The following is a 27,531-nucleotide window of genomic DNA, read 5'->3' as shown; positions in this document are numbered from 1 at the left end:
GAAGTGGATACGCTTTATACATATTTCTTTTAATTAAATCCATTTGTTGTATTGAGGGATATCCTCCAGTACAATTACAAAGGCGAATCCTACAGTTGGATTAAGTATACAAATGTATCTTGGAACATCAATATTGCATTCTGCTTCAATAGCAGCACTGACCAGAAAGACACATTGGTTAATACACAATTCTCTGGTAAATACTACAAGTTATGTGACCATTTTCATCAATGAGACACACAGTATATAAAGAGAAAATGTCCTTTACATCACAGAAATCCTGCTGATACACCACTCATTTTAAACAGCATGCAAGGTAATGCATGAATAGATAAAGCATTTGTATACTGACTTAACATATATTTACAATGGAAATATACATATACTGTACATCTGTACACAGAGCCACGTAATGTGGAGGTAGGCCACAATGTGTGCACCCTTCTTATTTCATGTTTGTACTGCATATAAGTGAAGATTCAAGCATGTGGTTTTGTCCTTTTTCACACTAAACTGCATGAAGAGATGTGTCGGCGCCCCAACGTAAAGCTTCACCTCCTGCTATACGTTCATGACAGGAGTGAGCTGCAGTAGTGAGCTCTGTGGTCGAATAGTGCTGCTCTTTGAATGCAGTTTCTCCAGGTTCTGTAAAAAACCTCTTCTCTTCAGACCCTCCAGAATGACTGTGTTGCTTGAGGCCAGACTGACCCGGGTCCTGTTGGGGGGGGGGGGGGGCACAAAAAATTTGCAGGGCATTAATTTGACATTTTCTGTAAGTATGCCATTTGAACATGGTGACGTGTTCATGCACTCCCATCTGTCCGCCGACATATCGGGGTGCACCACAAGTTCAATACCATAATATAAGTCTTTTCTTCCTCTTTGATAATGACACAAGAATTCAAGTGCTGCGCAGCAATTACACACAATTATATAAATTACTCCCTGATGTCCAAATACTGGACGCTATAATTGGCCACAAGGTGTTTGTTCAGCTTTATTGCAATTTACTTTAAAAGGGAAAAAAAGCATGAACTGTGAGTAAGGTAAACCACAGACATGTAACCTACAGGTTAACTAACCTCAATATTCTGTTTATTTTAACGGATTCTAAAGCTGCTCCAGGATGGGGGAGAAGTCAGGAGTGAGCTCAGCTCCAGAAGTGAGCCAAAGGCGTGAAAACCAGTAAGTAAAAAGAATGTGCATCTGGGCTAAGGAATTAAAGGGATAGCTCAATTTGTTTGGAGTCTGGTTGTATGAGGTATAAACACATTATTAACACAGATTTCAGTTTATGCAATTTGCATAAACAAGTCTGGGACACTGACATCCGTCAGCAGGGACAGAATGAAAAACAGATTTGTACCACGTTACAAAAGGCTCACTGAATAAAATCAACACCTGTCTACAAGCCTACAGTGTGTTTGCCTCTTTATCTCATCATTAGACAGCCAAATGGAAGTTTGTAAATAAGTAGCTCTGCCACAGAGAATATCGGCGTTTTTAGCTTGTGGGGACACGGGAGCTGTTGGTCCTCGGCTTACTTACTGTAGGTAAATCTGAACAAAGCTTTGGATTAACAACTCCCGTGTGCCCTGATGTTAAAATCAAAGATTGTGTTTATGGACTGTGGTGCAGAGAGCGGTTTACACACGTCAGTCAGTTTCTGTTCAGAAAAGGCAGAAGTAGATGATTTCAGAGCAAGTCGCTTTACAAAATGGAGTAGATTTGAAAAAAACAATCTGTTGTGAGAGCGTCCCGGTCCCAGGCTGGCTCATGGAAAGGGGTGGCACCCTGCACAAAGTCAGTGTTGATAATGTGTCATTACCTCATATAACAACACTTCAAAAAACCTGAACTTTTTTTTCCCCCTACATGAAACCTTTTCATCAGACTGCAGGAGCTGTCTACATTTTCAGTGCTTTCAATGGCTGTAACAAGACACCACTAAGTTAGAATGAAATATTACAGTATCTTATAACAGCTAATATGAGCAACTATAAAGAGATGCACTCACCGAGGAGAATCTATACCACTGTCTCCCGTGATGCTCTGGTTTTCTCCCATTTCCACTGCTTCTCCAATCTCTGGCCTTCTGGCTCCACTGGGGTTTCCCAGAACAGCTTGGCGAGTCTTAGGAAGAGCCTGCTCATTAAAGTCATCCTCCTGCACGTCGTCCACCTCTGCCGCCCAGTGAGCAGATTCACCGTCACCCTCATCGGCCGACTTACGGACAGTCTCTGTGTCCGACTCTATCTCACTCGTCTGGCAGTAGTCAAAGATACTACTGTCTGCAACTTCAGACGGTTCTGGGCAATCCAAATGCAGGTTGATCTCACTGGTTCTTTCTCCTTGGACTGATGTGCCTTGCCTGGGGCTGGATTCAGTCCGGGCCCCTGATGACCTGGAGCTCTGATGGAGCCTCCAGCTGGTCTCCCCAGGTCTAGTAGGGTTGAGGGAAACTAAAGTTGCAGGGGGAATCAGATCTTTAAAATTGCTGTCCCCTGAATCTTGAGGTTGGTTAAAGCTGGAATTGTAAAAGTGACTGTGGCTTCCCTGATATTGCAAATCAGACTCACGGTTATGGTAAACCAGCTGGTGGCTATGGCAGTCCGCTCCACTTGCTCTGTACACATTTGTAGCATCACAGATCTCCTCCTCGTTCAGACACAAAGAGCTGCACGCGTCCTCCTGCTCGTCTGCTCTCTGATAGAGTCTGTAGTCGTCTTCTATTAACCCATCAGTGTCTGTTATTGAGGGAGTTCTGTCAGTAATCAGCTCTGGCCTTTCTCCCTGGCTCAAGGCCCTTTGGGCTTTATTATTAACAGTGACAGGTCTAATCTCCTGTTGTTCCTGGGTGGCTCTAGTATCACAGGGATGTGAAAAGAGCTCATCGGGTCTCTGTATATCATCCCTTTGTGGGTTGGAGGGTCTGAGGGAGTGTTTCCGTTGCAAAGAGGGCTTGACCCAGGGCAAAGTTGTGTCGTATGAGTGGTTAACCACAGGCTCACTGGGAAGCGTAGGGAGAATTGCATTAGTTTTGGAGTATTGTGCGGCCCGAGCAGGGCCATCATCTATGGTTTGGCTGTGATCTGGTACATTGTTGTACTCTACCTCCTGAAAAGGTGCATTTCTGCCTTCTCTGTCCCAACTTGTCTTGCCATTCCCCTCCCTCTGATGTCGGACTTTATCATCTATCCGGAGAGTACTGCTCTTTGGGTAAGATGAACTGTAATCCAAGGGGAGCTCTCTGTTGAGCTTTGTGTCTGCTTGGAGCAAATGATCAGCAGCTAAGTCTTTCTCATGCTCATAGACGTACCTGTTATCAGATGTAGGGGATTTCCCCGCCTGCTCTCCATCTGTGGTATTCGCTTTGGCCCGATGCGGGTCCCATGATTTTGAGCGGTGATTTGCTCGTTCTTTTCTGCTCGGCCCCGAAGCCGCGCCCTCCTTCACCTCTCGCCTTCTCTGCTCTCTGTTGATGGAGACGGGGATCACGGCATCAGCTGGGTCTTTGATTGGCTGAGTCTGGAAAGGGTTTTCAATGCGTTTCTTATAAAGAGATTTTCCCTCCACAGCCCCACCTTCTTCCACTTGATCTGGTTCATCAACAAGGATTTCCACTCTGAGCTTTGTCGGGATCAAATCTTCACCCTCTGCATAGTTGTCCGCACACATGGGAGCCTTACTTTTGACCCCCCCTTTCTCCCTTTCCCTTTGTTTTTCCCTGGACGACTGGGCCCTCCTCTTGCTGCGAGAGGGCTTCAGGGCAGATCTTTTTCCTGCCCTAGAGGAGTGATGATGCCTGGGTTTTGAGAACGCTAGGATCTCAGTAGACATGCCCTTATCCACCCCCTTGTCATCTTTATCAAGACCCCTCTCCATTACTCGGTCTATCCCCCTCTCTCTTCTCTCCTCCAGCTTCTTCATTAGCACCGTGTGGCGTGTCAAATTGTCAACAGTCAGTTCAGGGTTGATGCGTTTGATGATGGCGTGCTCAAGGTCACGAGGTAAGTTGTTCAGGTCCTCCTCGTCTCTCACTGGCCACTCCTCTGGAGGAAACTGGCCTGAAAAAGACGCATACTCTTTCTTTGGCTTCTCCTTTTTCCCTCCATTCCTCCTGAACAAACTAAGACCAAACTTCCTCCCTGTTTTGTTGTCCTTTTCCTTGCGGCCAGTGACGTTAGTAGAAGCTGTATTCTTGCTGATCTCACTTGCCTGACAGTCCACTGCTGTGGAGGTGGATTGATGCTGCACTGTGGGCTTGTGATCTAACGGTCGGGGCCACTTTAGGCTTTTACCCGTGCATTCGCTTATGGAAACTGAGACAGAATGCTGGTCTGGGACAGTGGAGGTAGGGATGGTGGCAGTTGCAGTAGTGGAGGTGATATTAGTCGATCGTTGGAGAGGACTAAAGCAGCTGCAGGACTTGCAGTGAGCCTCTGGAAGCGATTGAGCGTTCTCATCACCGGCGTCATTGCTCAGCAGGTACGTGACGGGAGGAGGAGAAGGGGGTTCATCCGCCGAACCAGAGGCCCACCAGTTCTTCTCACGGACGACGTTGTTGGTGATGAAATAGGTTTGAGGAGTTACGATGAAGTAGCCCTCACCTGTATGGTAAATCTTGCGCTCTTTGATAAGAGTGCCTAGAGCGTTATAGAGGATGTCCTGAGTGGGGATGGTTATTCCTGAGAAAAAAGAGAGAGATAGATACATATTAAGGACGAAATAATAATTCCATTTAGTCTGATAATGTCTCTTATGTCGTCACTCACATAAATGTACAGCCATTTAACTCAACATAAAGACTGGGTCCAAAGGGAAGACAATCCAATAAGCTTGTCTAAGATGAGTAATTTAGACAATGCATCATGGTTGAAAGTTATGACTAAAATTAGTGATTAGTAATGACCAAAAAACCTTCGCAGTAGTTTTTTGGTACAGATGAGATACATAGTACGTTACAGAAGTGTAGATTGACTAATTTTGAACAGAACCAATTGGTTGTTTCCCCCATTTCTACTCTTTCTGCTCAGGTAACATGAAGACATTTCTAATCTAAAACGCTGCCAGAACATGAATAAGCAAAAACAGGAACATGAGGGAATATTTTATGCATTACCTGGATGGGCTTTGCTCATGTAATTGATGAGCGCTTCCTGGTTGACGATGATTTGGGAGGAGTTCATATCCGAGATGACCGAGCACAGCACTTCAGCCAAAGGAATGAACTGCGACTGGGGTACAGGCGACATCTGCACTGGGGACAGGTCACCTGAAACACACAGCGGCAGATTATGGAGTGAAACAGGTGGGTTCTGCAGTAGTTCCCACAAACACACCTGGGTTAGAGAGGTCTCCCCCTCACTCTCGCTCTCACTCTCCCTCTGACATGTGCTGCCCGCCAATGAAAACAAGTCAAACGACTGAAGTTGACATTCCTCTGCTTACCACCTTCTAAATCATGACCGAGGTGGTCTATTTATGCGAGTTATACGAACCATGCCTGACTGCTTTTGAAATTCCATCACTACTGGGACAGACCACAGAATTCCATTACCCCCACAAGTGACCACAGGTCTGCCTGCTGGGCAGATCAAATATCCTGCCCCCATATTGTACTGCCCCACATGTCTAGGAGGTACCCTTAAACAAACATACTACCAAAGAGAGCGAAAGCAAGGGAAAAAAAACACTCCCAGTCTTTGAAACATTTATCTTTTTAAAAGAAAGTAAAGTGTGTGAAACTCATTCCTATGTCCATCCACCACACAATCCACACAATCTGCACAGGACGACGATATTCCTCAGCAGGAGACCACATGGCTTTTGTATCATAAAACCAAACTGCTTTTAACCAGACATTTGAGGAACATTTCATTTCTGTATCAAAAACAATCCCGACAGTTCCACATATGAAAAAAGAAATAATAAGTGAAGCAACATGAAGAGCTTAAGCTTCGACAGGAAAATAGTCTTTGTGCAAAGCCAATAGTGGGGAAAGTGGGATTAGTTTGATAGTAGTGCTGCCATAAAGACCCTCCCATACCCTGCTCATATGCCAGAACACTGAAGATGGACTTTGACGGAGTGGTTTGTCAGAAATGAGTAACATCTGAGACGTCTTGTTTAGAAAGCAATGATCAAATCATAGCGTTATCTATCACCTGAATTCCTGGTAAAGGGTGATCAAGCCAGGTTCAGTCATTATATGTGCAACAGTTTATAAACCACCAGGGTTTTGGCCTGTAAATGGGTTTTGGTGGAGGTCAAATGTTTATGTTGAGGTTAGGATTATAGTTAATTATACAATATACATAATAGTAATATACATCACTACAGTCGCAAAAGTAACCTGAATTTAAAAAAAAAAACAGTTGCATACATCGTTACTGAAACGTAATTATTACTTAAATATGTGCACGTGTGTTGACATATTTTCCGACAAAAATGTTCCCATAGACAAAAACACAGCGATGTTTATTAATGAAGAGTGTGAAAGCACCTAAACAACACCAGATCCCCATGCTGATAAATGATTAGCATCTGGGCTGAGTTAACACTAACTCCCTCTCATATGAACCGCCAACACAAGGGCATAAACACGACCTTACCCACAGGACTGGAACATTGGTTTTAGTTAATCAGTAACACAACTGCATTAATGTCAGGTACATATAAGTGACAATCTCAGGTAACCTGTATCTGCTGTATTTTACCAACTACACTATCTGATTCTTAAAAACGCCATGTGTGTTTAATTAAAATCCTGTTTTACAGCCAGTTGGAGCTTCGGCTTGTTGTTGTTATCGACAGCCACATTGTCCCCGTGCGATTTCACCACTCCATTTGTGTTGACAGGACTTTGTGTCGAGCTTGTGTGTGAATTCGCTCCTCAACATGTGGAGCGAGTGACTGTGAGCGATTCTCCCATCATCCCCTGGGCATTCGGCGAAAAACCCCGCTGAGCTCTCACTTGACGTAAACTAAACATTTATAACCCTCACACTTGAACCACTTATGCCAGAGACAGGGAAAATAAACAACTAATCAAATATGTGCCGTGGTGAAGCATGACAGAACACACACGCACACACCCACACACACACACACGCACACATGCGTGTGCCATACTGATAGATCCAGGCAAGTCTATGGTTTGTTTTTGTTTGGCTGACAGTGTTGCCAGATTTGACTGAAAATAGCCAGACTCTGAACTGCCCCTATATCACCATAAAAAGAGCAATTGTACAACTAACTTGATATATTCACGTATATGAATGGATTAGGGCTGCAACTAATGATTATTTTCATAATTGATTAATCTGCTGATTATTTTCTCGCTTAATCGAGCACTTGTTTGGTCTGTAAAATGCCAGAAAATGTTGAAAAATGTTGATCTGTGTTTCCCATACATGGAAATGTTGATAAACTTGAATGTCTTATTTTAAAATATTCCCATTTAAGAAGCCGAAAAATTAGAAAGCTCGTTTTAATCATTGAAAAAAAAACACTCAAACTGATTAATCGATTTCCAAAATAGTTGATGATTAATTTAGTAATCAATTAATAATCGATTAATCAAATAATCGTTGTAGAATGGATGAACACATTAAAAAGGACAATTTGAATATAAGGTACAATGGTTAAATCAAGTTGTAATAAATTGAATTATCTGAAATGCTTAAAAAGTCAATTCATAATTGAAGAAGAAAGGCCAATATATTGGAAATAGTACAAAATGGTGTTGGAGACAGCATACATGGTACAAAAACTACCTCAAATTACCACAACCCGGCCAAAACAGCTTTTATCTAAATAAAAATGGCAAAACAAAGTGGACAAGAAGAAGCCAATTGCATGGAAGACCTGGGAACAGTGAATATAACTCAGTTAATAAAAATCTATGAATCAAACTGGTCGTCATTTGTGTTCAGTTCAATTGAAAAAGCTTTGATCTCAGTCAGGAATATATCCAGCAAAGTCAGTAAAAAGCTATTATCAGCGCAGTGAGCTCACTGGAATCCCATAAGTCTCACAGACAGGGGTCTTTCTTCATAAACCTGATCCTACACGATGCACAGAGGGATTGTAAAAAGAGAAAAAAAAATCGGACTAAACCTGAGAATGAACATCTTAATAGCTGTCTCCCTGGGCAGTGAATTAGTGCTGCAGACTTTGCTCTCCATTGTTGTCCACTTCCTATGGGAACAACAGGCCGTCCACATAGCAACCACGCACAGCCATTGTCAACAGTCAAAAGGTCAGCGAGGATATGGCATGGTCAGGAGCAGAAGGCAAATGATACACTGGGGATTAAACACACCAGTGGCACCCAACATATCCTCCTTAAAATCTTTTAAAAACCACACAAAGGTGGTTTTGGTTAACTGACAATTATCTCCTCTGACCATGTCCTGGTGCAGAGCAGGATTTCCTGTTGGACACCTGCTAACAGGATCTGAACTCTTAAGGGAGAAACAGAAATAGTTTAAATTGCAGTTAGATTGGACCAATAAATACAGCAGAACACAGAAAAACACCTTATTTGTGGGAAAATGTTGGTGTAACTGAAGGACAAACAGGACAAGCAGAGGATTAGTGTTTACGGAGTCTAACATAAGCAGGCGTGACCATCGGGGAGGTTCACTCCTTTAAACCATCTTCTCTCCAGGGGGAACGGACTTCTGTGCTCCTGTAATCTAAGACCGGGGCCGCCGACATTACACCCTTTGTCTTACACAGCATGAATACCCGGCTGAGTACCATGGCAACCGAGCCCTGTGCCACAAGGAAGAGGGAGGGAAACGAACACGCTTGAGAATCAAACAAGAGACGGGAATTGTGTCAGGGCGAGTCAGGAGGAGGAAAAAAATAAAGTTATGAAGTGGACCAACATAATCGATCCATAACATCCCACTTTTTAGCAACTTTCTGTTTGGGTACCTGGCAACGTGGTCTAGCACCTAAAGCAGGGGTCTCATACTCCCCGTCAGACCCCGTCCTGCGGCCCTACACTTATTTTTATAATGAAAACGTATTATTATTTATTATAATAATAATAATAATATATAAGGTTATGCTTATTACATTATTTAATTATATACATTTTCATAAGCGTGTCTAGTGTTTTAATTGCAATTGTCAACAGGTTATTCTGATTTAATGCTTTGATTCTACTTTATTTTTGTTTTGCATGTGTTTACAAAACAAACACTTTTACTTTGAAATGGTGTGCAATATCATTCTAAATATTTCTAATTGCAACATTATGGTGGATTATCAAGATATAATGTTAAGTTCTAATCACTAAACAGTTCATTTTCCCCAAACTTTTGGGCTTTTTTTCATATGACTAGCCCCCTCCTGACCAGACTAGAAGTTCACTGGCCCCCCAAGTCATTTTGAGTTTGAGGCCCCTGACCTAAAGGGTGGAGCTTAACACACTGCAGTTTACTTATTTGTCCTAATCCTCCATTAGCTACGTTTCCTTTAAAATGCATCACAAATTCCTTATATCCTTGTTTCCATCGACTGCTTATCGATTCGCCAACTTTTCCACCGCCCTCAAGCGCCAACATCTCTATTGCGATAGTTCAAGACTACTTGGAATTTTCCGTGTTTCCATTCAAGTTTATTTCAAATCAAAAACGTGCATTAAAACGGACTGATGGAAACACAATTGTTCCCTTTGTTTACTGTTAATCTATTGGCGCGCTACACTGTGACATCATGCCATTTACATCGCAATCAGGGCGACAACAATCCACAATGGAAATGCAGACCAGAGCAGAGTTAAACGTTCCAGACCAGAACTGTCCTGAACTGCTTTTGTCTCTTCATCAAACAGGTCATGTCTCCTCTTCTCAAAGACATGACCAAACTGTCTATAACAGACCGCCTGCTACACAATAAACTGCATTTGCAACAAAATAAGCAGGTATTTTTTCACTTAAACCAACTAAAATTAGGCGATTGACTAATTTTCCATCGCCAGTAGAGGTTCCTCTGTCTGTTTTTTCTCCATTGCTGACAAAAGCCAGATGTTAGCGAGTGTTTTTTCCTTTTTTCTTTTCTGACCAGTACAAAAAAAGAGCTTTAAAAACTAGGATAGTAGCATTTTTGGAGACTTTAGTTATTATCTTGCTACAATCTGCACCTGTGAAATCAAATTTGATGCAGTTGACCAGCTATGGAGGTGACAATGTAGATAAATGAGTAGTGTATGGATCCAGCCTTTTTACTTTGGAGCTTGGCACACATATTGTTTCGAGTAGTTCTCCAATTTATAACAAAAATAAAACTGTTGGAGTCAAGATTTTTGACACATTGTCACATATAATTACGCCGAGAGCAAAGCAGTTTAGGCAAAAATTATTTTACCGAGTTTCTCAACGTGAACTGTTGCCAAAATGTATAACTCATAGGACGACATGGATTGAATGAGATCATTGTAACCTATTTACAAGTCTAAAATCATACTTTAATAGTGTTCACCACTAAAATGAAAGTGACGACAAAACCCACATTTTCTCAGCTCTGAATGTGTATTTCCCACCATACATACACTTTCCATGTCAGAATAAACTGCTGCCTGGGGCTGGAAAATAAAAAATGCTGAAGCTGACTGCTCAGATTGTGGAGATGATTGACAGAGACTCGATCGTCTCTCCCCACTGAGACCCTTCTGTCTGCTGACACTGATCAATGCCACATGTATTCACATGGCTGCGTTGTTCGCTGGTCGCATTTTTTTCTTTCTTTTTTACGTGATTGCATTACCTCCAGTTTCTTGGACGAAAACGCGGACATACTATTTCTTGAAATTCTCCTTTCTGAACAGGAAGCAGGGAAATCCTCCCAATCATGAGCGCAGCCAACTGATGGTTGAAATGATAAAGTTAATGAAGTTCTGGAGGAGCACACAAACTCCAGCATCATTCCGTGATCTCTTCATCAGACAGATGGAGCATCGAGTATCTTTGGCATCTCAGACTGAAAGTAACCGTTAATCACAGAGTTAAAAATACACAACAAAGACGTAGCGGAATAAAGCTTTGCATTGAAAAGCAAGCATACTTAAATCTAAGATCTCTTAAGAATATGTTTCCTGCTTTATCTCACCGATAGACAGGCTTTTTCAACTGGAAACTGAAGTGTGTACGCTGCTCAATCTGCCGCACCAAAGTCTAGAGAAAAAATCTGTGATTTCACATCACTGCACGCAAGAGTTGTTAATCCACAACCGCCTCCATCAGTAAGTTACAATGTGTTCATTTGTCACTTCTATGTTTGAAAACTTTTGTTTGGATTCAGCAAAGTGACACAAACCTACCAGATGAAGCAGCAGTAGACCAACACTCCTGTGTCCCCCACAAGCTAAAATCGATGATTTTCTCTATGGAATTTGGTGCAGGAGACTGAACGGTTTACAAAACATATGTTTCCAGTTTCAAATCAGTTTCAAATCAGTTATCTGTGTCCCTGCAGGCAGCCAGGCATTTGTTTTAGTAAGAGTCATGCAGGCAGGGCGATACAACCACACCTCAGTAAACCTGAACTATCCCTTTAACTGCTGCACTCACATTTGTAATTCTGTGCTTGATATTTTTGTTAAAAGTAAAGCTCTGTTCTGTTATCAGTTGCAGCTTTTGCCAACTTGAAAACTGATAAACTGAAGAATTGTAGCGCGGTAAATGTGACATTGCTTTTAATATAAAACATTGGTGGTAATGTTGTGTTTATTATAGCCATGCCTGGTCATGAGGGAGTCACCGCCACTGTAACAGCAGGCTTGTTCACCATTTCCATGGCCTCTCACAAACACACACCATCTTATCTCACCCTGCTATCATCTAATCTTTAAGGCTCCAGTGGGCAAACAGACTAATCTTCTCTCTCTCTCTCATTAAGGACACACTGCACTGCATTCAACACGAACTTGAAACCTGCCCAAACTGCAAAATCACTCCCCGTCTCCCATCGATGGGAGACCTTGTGAAGGACACGCTCCAGCGGATCTGCAGGCCGCACGTGAAAGACCTAAATTCGGCGGAGACAATGTCAAACATTCATGCAGTCGGACTTCACTAAACAGGAAGAGACGCCTGCTTTAATTCATGTCATGACTCCGTCCTGGTCCCATGATCACGTCCCATTTGCTTTGAGTGTTTTTGGGTCCAGCGGGCCTCCATGACGCCGCCCTCCTCTTCTGATGTGAGTGCAAGTGCTTTTTACGAGTTTGTGTCTTTCACTCGCGGAGAACACACTGTTGTGGGCGTCTGCAGTTAAACGGCCCAATAAAGTGAGTGAAAAGAACCCTTCAGAGAGCGATCACATGCCCCAATGTCCTCACCACCAAACCTCGCTCAGTCTGCCACAACACTGCTCTTTTCTGTCCTTCCACAAGAAATACAGCTATTGTTGAATGAATTCTAGTGTATGATGAGTTAAAAATGTTAATTATTCTAATAGTTCCCCCCCCCCCCCGGTTTTTATGCCACACTTGCGATACTGTAAAGCACAATATTCACCAATGGGGATCAATAAAGGATCTTTAACACAGAGTGTGTCGCAGATGATACAGTTTGTATCACCGTAATAACGCGTCAAAGTCAACGTATGGTTATTCCGGTAATTTCACTCGCACTGTTGCAGGAAGCCGGCGAATCAGTGTCTTTGTCACCAGAGAGGAGAGAGTTGGAAAAATGCTAGTACATAAGTTTCCATTTTTTGGCCTCGTTTTGGACATTGAGACAAAGGCTCAAACAAATGTTATTTTAAATAGGTTTATTTCAAATTTATCACGCAAAATCTGGTGTTCATGTACAACGGCAGTGTTTTTATCCTCAAAAAAATTGTTTTTCTTCATTTTAATTTGTTAATACACTATTTTAGCATGCAGTAAATTGTAAATAAATAAGTTATTATGACAAATGGGGCAAAAACACTTACTCACAGGACATTTTCCGGCCCTTTTATGGTTAAAATAATAATAAAAAAGGGCCAGGTGGACATTTTGAGGCTTAGGTGTTAAAGGGTTAATGGATCTTAGAGAAATGCATCAATGGGCAATAGAATTTTACGGCTTTATTGACTGATTCACAACAATAATAATAATTGTGCCCAGACTTGAAAGAATTGGGTAAATATTTAAACAGGTGGTTAAGTGTGTCTGAGAGCTTGTGTTTAAATATTAAGTGAAGCGTTATAGTGGAAGAAGGAATAGGGTAGAGTTTGGACTGTGCCCTCTTTGTAATCAGTGTTTTTTTCAAAGTGAGAGCCAAATCGAGGAGGTACAAACCAGCCGTACCTGCAATAATCACGGGGAATGTGAGATCTCTGGGGAACAAAATGGACGAGCTCTGTGCGCTTGTGAGTACCAGCTGGGTGTTCAGGGAGAGCAGCCTCATGTGTTTCACCGAGACATGGCTGCACTCGCACTTCACCGAGCACAGCGTGGCAGTACCGGGCTTTAAGACTGTGCGGGCAGACAGAGATGCTGCGCTGAGCGGCAAGAAGAAAGGGGGTGGCGTTGCTGTATACGTGAATGAGAAGTGGTGTCACCCCGGACATGTTTGTGAGAAGGAGCGTCTGTGTAGCCCGGACATCGAACTTTTGGCTGTGGGAATGCGCCCATACTACCTCCCCAGGGAATACACCTCCGTGATCGTTGTGGCTGTCTACATCCCTCCCTCAGCTGATGCAGCAGCAGCAGTAGACAGTGTCCACTCTGCTGTGTCCAGATTACAGACACAGCATCCCACTGCATTTATCACCATCACTGGGGATTTTAACCACACCAAGCTGGACTCTGTTTTACCAACCTTCCACCAATATGTCGACTGCCCCACCAGAGACAATAAAACAATTGACCTTTTGTATGCAAATGCTAGGGATGCATACACAGCCACTGCCCTTCCCCCCCTTGGCTTGTCTGATCACAACTTGGTCCAGCTGACTCCCAGGTATGTCCCTGTAGTGAAGAGGCTTCCTGTTGCCACCCGCTCAGTGAGAAGGAGTACACAGGAGGCTGACATGGCCCTGCAGGACTGCTTTGAGTCTACTGATTGGGATGCGCTCTGCTTGCCACATGGGGAGGACATCAACTCCATGACAGACTGCATCACAGATTACATTAGGTTCTGTGAACACACGGTTCTCCCTGCCCGGACTGTCCATTGCTTTCCCAACAACAAACCTTGGGTTACCAGAGATCTGAAGACTCTCCTCAACAAAAAGAAAGAGGCCTTCAGACATGGGGACCAGGAGGAGCTGAGGAAGGTACAGCGTGACCTTAAGGAGAAGCTGAGGCAGAGCAAAGACACCTACAGGAGGAAGCTGGAGTCCAAACTCCAGCAGAATGACATGAGGGAGGTGTGGTCCGGAATGAAGACCATCACTGGATTTAACGTGAAGGAGAAACCGACAGAGGGCTCTATCGAGAGGGCTAATCAGCTGAACCTCTTCTTCAACAGGTTCAGCTCACAGTCTTCCACACAGACCCCTGCTGCTTCCCCCACACATCACACCTCCCTCCCTCCCCCCCTGCCTCTACCTCTCCCCCCTCTGCCCCCCCTGGAGAACCGCTTGGACACTCTATCACCTCCCCCCCACCTCTCCACCTCTCCTCCACCACCTTCTCCCCCCCCCCTCTCTGTGACAACCACCCAGGTCAGAAGACAGCTGGAGAGACTGCAGCAGAACAAGGCTGCAGGCCCAGACGGTCTTAGCCCCAGGCTACTGAGGGCTTGTGCTACCCAGCTGGCTGTGATCCTGCAGCACCTCTTCAACCTGAGCCTCCAACAGGGGATGGTCCCAGCGCTGTGGAAGACATCATGCCTGGTTCCTGTCCCCAAGACAAAGTCATCAGCATCTCGTGAACCCGGGGACTACCGCCCAGTGGCTCTGACGTCCCATGTGATGAAGGTGCTGGAGCGGCTGGTCTTAGCTCACCTTAGACCGCAGGTAAAGTCCTCACTGGACCCACTTCAATTTGCTTATCAGCCCAAACTGGGGGTGGATGACGCCCTCATCTATCTGCTGCATCGAGCTCAGTCTCACCTGGATGGTGCTGGAGGAACTGTGAGAATCACTTTCTTTGATTTCTCCAGTGCTTTCAACACCATCCAGCCACTGTTACTGGGAGAGAAGTTGCAGGGGGTGGGGGTGGACACGCCCACCATCTCCTGGATCACTGACTACCTGACAGGCAGACCACAGTTTGTCCGACTGGGTGGTGGTTTGTCTGATGTGGTGGTTAGTGATGTAGGAGCCCCACAGGGAACTGTGCTGTCCCCCTTCCTGTTCACCATATACACCTCAGACTTCAAATATGACTCTGTGTCATGCCACTTGCAGAAGTTCTCTGATGACTCTGCGGTGGTGGGGTGTATGAGGGATGGACAGGAGGGGGAGTACAGGACAGTGGTATCTGACTTCGTGAAGTGGGCCAGTGAGAACCACCTGATTCTGAATGTGACCAAGACCAAGGAGATGGTGGTGGACTTCAGGAGGAAGAGGACGGCTCCACAACCTTTGAGGGTACTGGGGGAGGATATTGAGATGGTGGAGGAATACAAATTCCTTGGTGTGAGGCTGAACAACAGACTGGACTGGAAGGCTAACACCGGTGCTGTGTACAGGAAGGGGATGAGCAGGCTCTTCTTTCTGAGGAGGTTGCGATCGTTTGATGTATGCAGCAAGATGTTGGAGTTATTTTACCAGTCTGTTGTGGCCAGTGCACTGTTCTTTGCTGTGGTGTGCTGGGGGAGCAGCATTGGAGCCGGTGAAACTAACAAACTCAACAAACTGATAAAGAAGGCCGGCTCCATCATCGGCTGCAAACAGGACACCGTGGAAACGGTGGTGGAGAGGAGGATGCTGAATAAACTATTTTCCATCATGGATAACACCGATCATCCTCTCCACCACATCCTCCAGGCCCAGGAGAGCACATTCTCCAATAGATTCAGACAGCTCCGCTGTCACAAGGACAGATTCAGGAAGTCATTCCTGCCATCAGCCATCAAAATTTACAATAACTCTCTGTAATAGTACAAAAAAAAAAAAAAAAAAAAAAAAAAAATACTGCTCATTTGCACAATGCACATTTTCTACAGTATGACATTGCACTCCATTATGCCACTCCTTTATTATTGCACTTTTTTCTTTTCTTACTGTTGCACATTTTACATTTTATGTTTATAATATTGTTTGTATTGCTGCTTTGTTAAAACAATTTCCCCTTGGGGATGAATAAAGTATTTCTATTCTATTCTATTCTATTAAGAAAAACGTGTTATTTGGTAGCGTAACATAGCACAGTTAATTGAAACAATTAAAATCTGGAAAAGCTTTGCTATTATTCCCTCTGATGTAGTATTTATCAGCAGAGGAACAGACAAGAGAGAGAAAGAAAATCAAAACACCATGACTAAAAACTTGAAGCAGTAAAGAGAAACACACACACACACAGGCAGGCTTTGTGTTGACGAGCATCACCATAGAAACCCTCACTGTGGCAGTGAAACACCACATCTAATACAAAGACAAAGAAGAAAGAGCGGCAGAAGTGTAGTAAGAATATCTACAATCCAGCTATGGCCCCGAGACTCGCTTGCCAAACCAACTCCTTTGACATTTAACATAAGTTGTTCAGAAAGTATAAACAGGCTGTGACTAAGCCTCTTAATTTGACATTTAAAAAGCTTAAAACATCAGCTAACATAGTTGGTTACCACAGATGCTGGCTGCAAATCCCCCCCAGCTGCAGTACCATGAAATAATGCCTTTACCATCTGATTCAAACTAAGAACTATTTCAACAGCAATCCATCACAGGCTGTTTGTTGTGGCATCAGACGTTCACTAATCAAAAAATGACCCGGTGCTGAACTGCTGTTATTATGTTCCTGTGGAACGGGAAGTACACCTGACCAGGTGTTTAACAGGAGCCGGGTAACAATGTGAAGGTAGAGCACAGCCCATAGTGCACTGTGCAACGTGATACCAGTACATGGTAGTGCCAGGAGACAGGATTTAAAGCACAGCGTTTCCCCCACACCATCTTTTTTTACTTCATACCTCCGCAGACCTGACGGGCCACACCCCGGCATATCTGGTTCTCGTCTTCTTTCATGCACATGAACATTACCCTGCAGTCTGCAAGTGCCTTTTCTGCCAGACGTCTGCTGTGTCCCGGGCCTTTTAAACCTGGACCACAGTGCCTTTCCTTTGTTCTTAAAAAGCCACACTCTCATGCTTTTGCCATTGCCATTAGAATCACTGCAACCAATATCCAAGTCCTTCTCCTTCTCCTCCTCCTCCTCCTCCTCACATCTCTGCAGCGGCTGACTCCAGCCCCGGACAGTGTGTTTAAGCCTAAACCCAACTTTTAATCTTATTAGAAAATGTTTAGTTAAAGGGATACTCCAGAGATTAGTGCTGAAACACTAACAACAAAATGTTTAAAATCATTTCCAGAGACTGAGCTATCCTGAAATTTAGCCCTCTGTATAAATAACACTTCATGACTTCATGATGTGTCAGATTTTCAGACTTTCCAAAGCACGCTGAGGGCCATGAAAAATATTTAATTTTCAGTTGATTGGATTTATTTACTTTCAAAGGAATACAAATAACATTTTCCAGTGGGATCCTGGAGTCACTCTAAATATGCAGGACTTGTGAGAGAATTATGGTTGAAATGCTCAGTAATGATGTTAAGTACTTGGAAAAGAAAACAGTTTTTTCGTCCTAATGTAATAGAGTGGACTTATGAATAGACGTATGATGATAAATCACTTTCTAATTACTTTTACAATTGAGGTAGACAAAATATCCATGCATTCATCTAAAACAAAAGCCTGGTCTAAAATGCTTTGACTGGTGTATACATTCAAAATGAAGGCACCTGTAAAGATCCTTTCTCAGTGAGGAATGTGAAATGAGCAACCACAGAACATCTGGTAAGTTAGTTGCATTCTATGTCTTTTCTGTGCATCTTTAAAATACACAAAACACTACTTTGCTCTGTTTATCAAATAACTGTTCTTTCACTTGATGATTTCCTCATGTTCAGACTTCATTCTGGTCCGACAATAACTCTTATCAAAGTGGGAAAAGTATTTTGTATTCAGTACAGTTTTGTGGCTAACCAAAGGTGTACCTCAAGGTTCAATATTGGGCCCTTTTCTGTTTCCTGTTTATAGTGGCAGTCAACTTTTCAACACCTGCTTCTGAACTGCTCCACTGATGATTGAACTAAACCGTGCTTCACCGTGTCACTCGCTGAGCTTTTGCCAGTTTTGTGTGTATTTCACTCCACTTTCCCCCAGTGGCACCACACAAAAAGGTTTTCCAGCAGATTCACACTCCTTAATCAAGAGTGATGACAGTCATTGGCGGCGGGTGAAACCCATTTCCTCCTTTTAATTGCGCTCAAGGCGCAACAGATCTGTGTTTATTATGGAAGTATTTTCAACAAAGACCTCATCTCGTACCTATGATCCATCGCTTTTTAATGCCGGTCGGCAAAGACATCTGGCGTGATCCTTGAAAGTATCTTTCCCCCTTGTAACACAATAACACGGCACTTTGTCATCTCAGGGTTGACTTTCGCATACCGCTGCATTTATCAGTGCTAAACGAAGCAAAGAAAACATCCTGCCAGGAAACAGAAGAGTAATATTAATACCAAATTTAATGCAATAAAGCCTCACTTCTAAGTCACCCCACTTGTCCAACCAAAGAGTGAATGAAGACGAATCCCATGAGGGAAACCCAAGAGGCTGCTAACAGGGTGTATAAGCTGAGGGGATATAGGGGGAAATTGTTCTTGTTGGCACTGCACCATTCCACTGTTATGGGTGAGTCCAATATTTAGGTCGATAAAGAGGCCGACATGGCTGTTTTGTACTGGGGGTGAGCTTCCTGCTGAACGGGAAAGGATGTGGTGAACAAATGATGTGCTGAGAGGCATGCTAGCACACGCACAGTCTCTCACACATGTGTAGGCACTGTGTGGAGTTCAAGGTTCCCCTACTATCTGATCCATACAACAAAACATCTTTTACAAGCGCAGGATATAGATAGCGAGACATTCAACATAAAAACAGAGACACATTCTTGGCAGGATCGCGGTTGCACAGTGCAATTTGACAGGCACTTTAGAAGTCCAACAAATCTGCACATAAATCACACTTAATGTTTTACCTCTTTGCAAAACATTGCATGTGCTAGAATATGTCTCCATTCAACTGCTATTGAGGAAGATTTGCTATAATGTTTTCTTAGAAAATAGTCCAGCGACTGTCATAATACAGACTTTTCAGCATAAAAAAACACCAACATATATTTTATCTAACGGCTTAATGTCATGCTATTTGTGTCTGTCAAGGGAGCAGGAGAGTTATTATATTTTAACAAGTGTTGTCTGAAAGCAGCTCAAACGCTGAGTGCAGCAGACCTCGCACAGATGTGCTTCCACATATTTCCCTTCATCAGTCTGTCTTCAAGAAGCCCCAATAAAAGACAGACACTGACGATTCATGGGGGTTCTTTTAACAACGCCTCAGTAAAAACATGTTATCGAGGCTTTAAGTAACCAAGGCATATATGACAACAGACAGGCATGTGGAAAACTATATATACATTTGTGATAAAGAGGAATATAAATGATGCACAGTACATTTAACAAATAAGATATTGTGCAAAAAAACATCATGGGCTGCACACACAATTATACATCACGTGTGATTTTGTGACGCCGGTGTCTGAAATCCATTGTTCAGATTTACCTAAACAGCACAAACCTTCCAAATGAGGCAGCAGCAGACCAGTGACTCCTGTATCACTGTGAGCTAAAAACACTCATTTTCTCTATGGGGTTTGGTGCCTCATACAACCACACAAAAAGCCCTAAAACTATTATTTTAGAGCTTGATTGAAGCAACAAGTATGCCTTAACCCTTAGTGCTCACACGGCACATATGATACACAACAACGTATCTTCAGGCTTTACAAAATGCATTTGTTTTGTCTTCTTATGTGCTGTTGAGTCAAAGTTATGATTCATTTAAATTGCATATTTTGGGGGGGGGAGTGGCGATAATTGCGCAAAATTCACAAAATAGATTGTTTTTATTCTACTTTTCTTCACAAAAACAAGCCAAGCGAACTTTGAACTGTGACGTATTACTAAATTTCACAAATTCAATCCGATTTAAAAGAATTAGTCGATTTTGCTCAGGTGTGTTTATATAGTTGGTTCATCAGATTGTCTATAGGTTGTGCTGGAAAAAAGGATATAAAACATTCTATGCTGCAAATTGAGTACAAGTGTTGAAATACCTTTGTCACACCAACATAAGTACAGCTACTAACCTAAAACATACAAGTACCATCATAATGACTGGTTTTCATAAGAAGATATCCACTGACGTAAACACCAACAGAAGCCGAACAATCCGGTGAAGAACACCTGGAGACTTGATGTGTGTTGCCCATTTTGCCTCCTAAAAACCCTGTGAAGCTAAATGACCTAAAGGTTGCTTGTTAGCAGGAAGGTTGTAACCTCTGACATGTGCTGCTTAGTTAGGACAGGGTGGGCCATTTAAACCCGGCGAGGGGGTGTCATGGTTAATAAGCTAACATCTGGAAGAGTTATGGCCATTAGTGGAACGCTTTGAGACTCTGACAAAATACCCCCATGAAAGGAGACACCCCCTTGTGTGAAAATACAACACTTTCAAGTCAAACAGTAAAGAGTAGAGAAATGAGGCTCGGTGAGCCTGCGAGCTCAGGAAATGATCTCAAGAGTAAATGAAGCATTTCAGGAATGCTTCACCACCTCATGGTATGGTGAGATAAATACAACATACCATTGAAAAGGGAAACTTGGCCCAAAAAGTGCAGCAAAGCCATACACGAATTCTCCAGAAACACACAGAGGGAGACCTACAGTATGTCCTTCAATGACCGCAGTAAGTGGAGAAAGTAAGACGTCCGTCCAGAAGACTCTTTCGTGTCCACGTTCAAAGTGGGCAAGGGCAGTTCAAAGCGGCTGACAGTGGGGAGGACACAGGACACCTCATTACACCACCGGCTGACTCCATATAAATTTTTCACGTTGTGGATCCGTGCTCGTCGTGGTGCAGGGACAATGGTGACTCTAAATAATGCAAAACCAGCTTATAGTCATTACGAAGTCTCTGGTTTCGTTAGCACAGCCTCGGTGGTTCTCCAGTGATATTTTACTTTTTATACTCAGTAAAAATCAGATTGAAGAAGCATTTTTTGACATTTCGGAAAACTGAGTCTATTTTGACGCTTTTCCGTTATACAGTTCTAGCACTACTTGGCTCTAATTTAGTTTAGTTTGGTATCAGACTCAATGAGCAACTATTGACAAGCAAAGCAGCTGTTTTTGATGTACTGAATCATTAGAATCAGTTCATTAAAAAGATTAGTTCAGTACTTCCAGCATGACCGGAGCACAGACTCGGTCTGACACAGTCACTGAACTGAAATACAACTGAGCGGGTTTGAGTCGGCTCACGGTCGCCAGCTTTCATCAGCGCTGCCGCTAAATACACCAGAGTCTTCTGATAAGTGTTGAGATTTTAGACATTTCCTTTGCTAAATGTTGGAGATTAACACATGTTTACAGAGTTTTTATGTATTTCTAACTGATCTACAGTTGGGCATTGGACGGTTTGATTCCTGTGACGGACGTCGCGCTCGTGACTCTTCCAGTGACAAAATCTATGACCGGCAGTCTGTCGACTCACATTTTAGTATCGGCTCAGCCTCGCTTGGAACCTTGCCAGAGCAGGTACTTAAATGGGATTAAACTGGGTTTTTTGACCAGCGGCATTGGGTTATCGGAAGAAGTTGGCTGATTGTCTCTCTGTTATGAAGGAAGTTCGGGGGACAGTTAGCGTGACATAAAAGTTGTAAACAATGGAAAAAGAACTAAAAAGAAAAAGGCTTGTGAAACATCAAAGATAATAAGTGGGTTTGTTTAGTAAAACTGGAGTAAACACGACTTATTTACTGTAAATTATTTTATTTGACGTGACAGGGGCGAGACACTGGCTTGACTGTTGACTAATAACTTCCTTGTATTTTCCTCCTTACATTTACTCTTTCATGTAAATGCCATATCCTGATTGTTTTTGGAGGGGTCACTATAAACCGTGATTAGTCAGTATTCATGTTACAGTGTATATGTAAACACTGTGAATGTCAGGATGGAATCTTGGCAAGCGAGACGTCGACTGTACTCACACGGATCATTAACTGAATGACTTTGCGGTGATATTATTCTGTAAACAACTGTTAAAAGCCACAAAAGGGAGGACGAGATCATTTGTGAATGAAAAAGGGAAGAATGATAAACACCCTGCAGACATTAATGAGATTAAGGGAAAGAGTCAAATGCAGTATCAGTGCCAGTGGGCCCCATTCCCACAAGCATAACAACCAATTCTCTTCATACACACTAACTCCTCACCCTGCCGTCTTAACCCCACTACAATCCCCAACCCTTCCCACTGCCCACGTACCTCCTTTTCTACAGATTCTTCCCTCTAAAGAGGCCCAGAGATGGCTGAGTGGCCCACAGAAATATCCGTCTTCGCTCTGGCTTTTAGCACAGATAACCAGACAAGCAGCCGAATGGGGCCCTTTGCACAGCAGCCATTTTGACAGGTCACAGCAGGAAAATCACTGGTGTAAATAATCATATTAATGATGGCTGAATTCCATTTAGCTCCCTCCTCGTTTGAGGTCGCATGCATGGTCTGCTGTCACGATGTGAATGTGATGAGCGACACCTGTGCTTTGTCCTGCTAAGACAATAATTTGGTTTTCTTAATGTCATGTAAAAAAAAAATTAAGTCTGACTAAAATCGAGCTAGTCTTAGTCAGACTAACATACCTGGATAATATATAATCATAGTCCAATTACTCCTGCACGTATGCGCTTAGTCGGACTGGAGTCGGACTTCTGCGTTCTGTGCATGCACCTCTCTGGTCTTTGACCCGGAAGTAGAAGGAGGCGACGTATAAACTGTTGCCAGAAAAGAACAAACAAGAGTGAAAGCTATGGAGAAGACTCACTTTTGGACAGATGAAGAAACATGTACTGTACAGCAGGTAAGAAACATGCAGAATCATAGCACGATCCATCTCACCACCCATCTTGGGGGTCGGGGGTGTTTTTCTGTGATGTAAAGGTCAACAGGAAACCGATACACGGACATATACTGCATGTATACTCAGACTCTGCAAGTTGTCTGGTTGCCTGTCTTAGTTGGACTAAAGCCTTAGCTCGATTAAACTGTGCAAGTAAACTGCGTCCACAACACGAGATCTCACGATACTGAGAAACACAGAGGCTTGTGTGGGCTTTATCTGCACTGTGTGCAACTCATGTGACAACGGCTTGAGTGTAACAGACGTTTATTTATACTTAAAAGCTACGTACTACAGCTTTAACTTAAAAGGCACATGAGTTTTAACTCAACATCTAAAACTTGTCCCTGAAGAAGGATCTGAGTAAAGTCACATCTCAGCCTTGTTTTGACCTGGGAGAGGACGGTGGGCCGTTTGAAATTCCCTGTAACTCATAACTTCTCTCCGGCTGACGTATTTATATCAGGACAATGTCAAGGCCTTTAAGTCCTGCCTGATATGAGTCACAGAGTCTGACTTTCACAGTCCCTCACTGGCCATGAAACGGAGGGACATTAATCCTGAGTAACAGAAAAGCGGCTGTGGTCGGCAGCCAGTCACACTGATTCACTGCTGACCGACTCTCTGTGAGGAGGAGGCAGTAAACTACACTCTGACAGCCTGCCACTGCTGATTTCCATACAAATTGCTGCAGTGTGAGGCAAAGGAGTTGTAAAGAAGGAGAGGACAGCGGCGGCGGCAGCGCGTCCTCACACAAACATGTTTGCTCACAAGTGGCAGGTGTGAAGCTCAAACATTAACAGACACAGGCTGCAGCCTTAAAACGCGAGCTCATGCATTTCTGTGTGTTCCTTTGTGCTGACACTGTGCATACCAACTACAGCTCAGCATCACCTCTGGTGCACACGCTGCTCGATTGTGTGCTTGATTTAACCTTAGGACCAGAATGTATCTCACAGCAGGATGGCGTGTCAGCCTCCACACTCTCCCTCCCCTCCCCTTCTGCGTCGCTTCACGCCCTCCCGGGTCTTCCCCTGTGTGTGGTCTCTGCCTCCCCTTCACATTCCTCTCTTTACTTGTCCGTGCACTGCTCAGTCTGCCAGAGCTGACTGACTGATATCTGACTGAAGTCAGCAGGTAGACAAAGGCAAAGGGCCTGAATCTAGACACAAAAACACTTAAACACTTACAGAAACATGGAAGAGTGGACCTTAAAACCCATTCCCACTGGTCAAATTAAACCCAGGTTTAAGTGAGAGGAAGGCGTTTAAAGAGCATTCACACCCGAGTCAATTGACTCTGCAATGCACGTGGCTCTTTATCAGCTTTGTCTCCAATCAGCATTGGAGGGAACTAAAGTGTATAAAAATGGAGGTAAAATTCTGATTTCACAGTTAGTCACCAGGGGGCGACCGTTGTTTCATAACGGGAGTTTGTTTTGCAACTGGAAAACTGAGGGGGACCAAAGATCTAGAAGAACACACAAATAACTTCATCTTCATCCGTTAAATTTTTAACAGCGAGGCTAATTCCTGCATCATTTCCAGTGCAATGTCAGGCCACGCACTGATCTTCTGACTGCTAACACACAGCAAACTTCCTGGACAGCACTTAATATTTTCTATTCCTTCATTAGAATTAATTTAAAGATGAACTGAAACAAGGACTGACGTAAAAGATTCAAACTAAAAACCACAGTATCAGTCAGTACGTTTACATGCACAGTTTAATCAAGCTAAGGCCATAGTCTGACTAAGACAGGCAATCGGACAACTTGCCGAGACCGAGTATACATGCGGAGGATAAAATCGATTTATGGGCCGTGTACGTCTGACTCCGCCTCGGTAGGTGGCGCTGTATCTCTCTATAAGCTAGTGAGTACTGAATCAGTTTCCTGTTGACCTTTACGTCACAGAAAAACAAACAGCGAGCGGCGAGATGGATCGTGCTGTGGTTCTGTATGTTTCGTACCTGCTGTTCATGTTAATCATGACCCAAATTAGTTGGAGCACAGCTCTTGTGGTCACTGTGTTGTCCATAGAAAGACGCAGCCGTCACCGTGTGACCCGGGAGAGCTTCAAGGTTAAAGACCGGGGAGGAACACCAAGTCCGACTCCCGTCCAACTAAGTGAATACATGCAGGAGTAATCGGACTATGAATCACATTATCCAGGTATGTTAGTCAAGACTAACGCGTTTACATGACAAAAACTGAATCATTGTCTTAGTCCGACTAAAATCAGACGTTTAACATGCATGTAAATGCACTGAATGTCACTGAATTCCACAGTGGTGATGTTGTTTTCTTTTTCCTCTGACTTTGGCACATTTGTGATGTCCACATTCACGCACAAATTCCCACGCCACAGGGCAGAGCGACCGCTGGCAATGAGAATGGTGTTAATTGTCCTATTTTAGCAGGTTCACCTGGGTTCACACATCAGACTGTGGTGCAAAAGAAAGGCTTTATTGGCAGCTGGCGGGGATGCAAATAAGTAAACAAATGAACAAAAGAAACGGAAAGACTATAAAAAAAAAAAGGCAGCTGGACCAAAGAGCAACACTGTGCCAGAACTCATGTTTGGGACACTGTTTTTACAACACTAATGGTACCGGCATCCGCTCAGACAAGGTTAAATGATAATAGCATGATTTGGTGACACAAAACATAAAATCAACAGCCAAATATGCATTTGCGACAACCTACAGTTTTGTATCTTTCTTCTAAAGCAAGAACAAAAATGTGACTGACCTGGTGTCTCTCTAAGAATACTGTCATTAGGTCTAAACAGCCACACAAGGTTGTCATTTTGTCCAGCAGCTGGTGCTGTCAAGCATTTACAGCCCATGAGCTCATGATATAGGAGGCTGCATAAAGGTTTCCATTCACCGTGTGCGTGCAGCTACAGTACATGCTGCCTTGGAATTAATCCAGGGGAAAACGAGGGGAAGGAGTTACCAATCTGAAGGAATTAAATGACACACGTAACTTTGTTAACATGCTTTGTAAAACATAGCACTGTGTCGACTATTAAGGGAAGCAGTGGTCAGGGATTATTCTCTGACTAAATTTGGAGGAGTATGCCGTGAGAAATATAATCTCTCAGACCAGCTCATTGGATGAAGCAGTGAAGTAACCCCATCCCTGTGGTGTTGTCACTCTGATTTATGCCAAATTAAGAGATAATATTGGCTTTCTTATTTCACAGGGGACAACAATTGTTCGTTGTTAGTGATAGAAAGACACACAAAACAAATCACACACACAAAAAAACAACAAAAAACAAATCACTATTGACTCCACAGATGCTGCAACACTTGGGTGTGTGTGTGTGTGAAACAACTTTTGGCACCAGATTTAACCAAAATGTTTGGATCAGGAGACTGGGACTGTAGAGGAGGAGCAGTGGGAGGAGAGGTGTCTCAATCACACAGCCCCATGTTGTTCAAACTTTATGGCTTTCACACTTTTCTCTCACTGAGGTAAACAAATGTGTGATTCAACAGCTTTTAAAGGGAAACACTTGAATGACTGCAGTGATTATTGTGGCGTTTCCTGTGCCATCACTTATTTATTTGGATATTTCTGGATTTTACATGCAAGTCTACAGTTGTGTCAGTGTTATAATTATGTGTTCAATACAGTATTGATATTACATACCGACAGCTTTGATGATGAAACCCTTTGGTGACCTCAGAGCCCTGCGCATCCACGCTTCTCTCAGCACCTCCAGGTTGTTTGCGTTCCCTTGAATGAAAAGCACCAAATTTTCCATCCATCCTTGAAAGTGCACCTCCGCGATGGCCTTGACGAGCCTCTTATTCCAGAAACTGCGCGAGTTTTGCGCTTTAAAGTCCGCGAAGATCTCCTGACCACTCACGGTGTTGGCGTTGAGTTTCTCGCCGCCGGCGCGCAAACTCTCCTCGCCCGGGCCGAAGATCACGGCTAATGACGCGGCTGAGAGTTGAACGACCCGCTGCTGGTGGTGAGACATTTCAGACGCCTTTAACGGCCCCAGACCGCTGCGACCATTCCAGTAATGCAAAAGCACTTGGTTAAAAGGCAAGTCTGCCGGCAGGAAATCCAAATAAACGCCGGGATTCGCCACGCATTCCTCCACAGTGTGTCTGGATCGTGCAGTGAATGAACCGGAGGCGCAGAAAAGACTGCGACTGGTGTCTGTGTGCTTCCAGGGAAACCAGAGACGGTGCTAGAGAGGAGGAGGGTTCATGTGCTGCTGCTGCTGCTGCTGGGACACACAGGTAGACCTGAAGACCTCCCACTGACTCATGGATCTGCTGCAGGAACCTGAGTGCAGTCATGTCACTACAA

At 43.6% G+C, this 27,531-nt stretch overlaps 1 protein-coding gene across 1 annotated transcript; it reads right to left on the bottom strand.

Annotated features, from left to right (window-relative positions):
- Nucleotides 1-8: 8 nt before the first annotated feature.
- Nucleotides 9-27,531, bottom strand: stox1 (storkhead box 1). Its single transcript, XM_058652034.1, has 4 exons — nt 26,860-27,531; nt 5,123-5,275; nt 2,018-4,688; nt 9-715 (listed from the first exon to the last, which is right to left on the bottom strand). Exons 1-4 carry the CDS (start codon nt 27,191-27,193, stop codon nt 562-564), a joined length of 3,312 nt encoding a protein of 1,103 aa, XP_058508017.1. The 5' UTR covers nt 27,194-27,531; the 3' UTR covers nt 9-561.

Source organism: Solea solea, chromosome 15 (genome assembly GCF_958295425.1).
Source record: "Solea solea chromosome 15, fSolSol10.1, whole genome shotgun sequence".
Classification (NCBI taxonomy): domain Eukaryota; kingdom Metazoa; phylum Chordata; class Actinopteri; order Pleuronectiformes; family Soleidae; genus Solea; species Solea solea.
The sequence above is the reverse complement of the archived record's forward strand: the minus strand, read 5'-3'. Positions and strand labels throughout refer to the sequence as shown.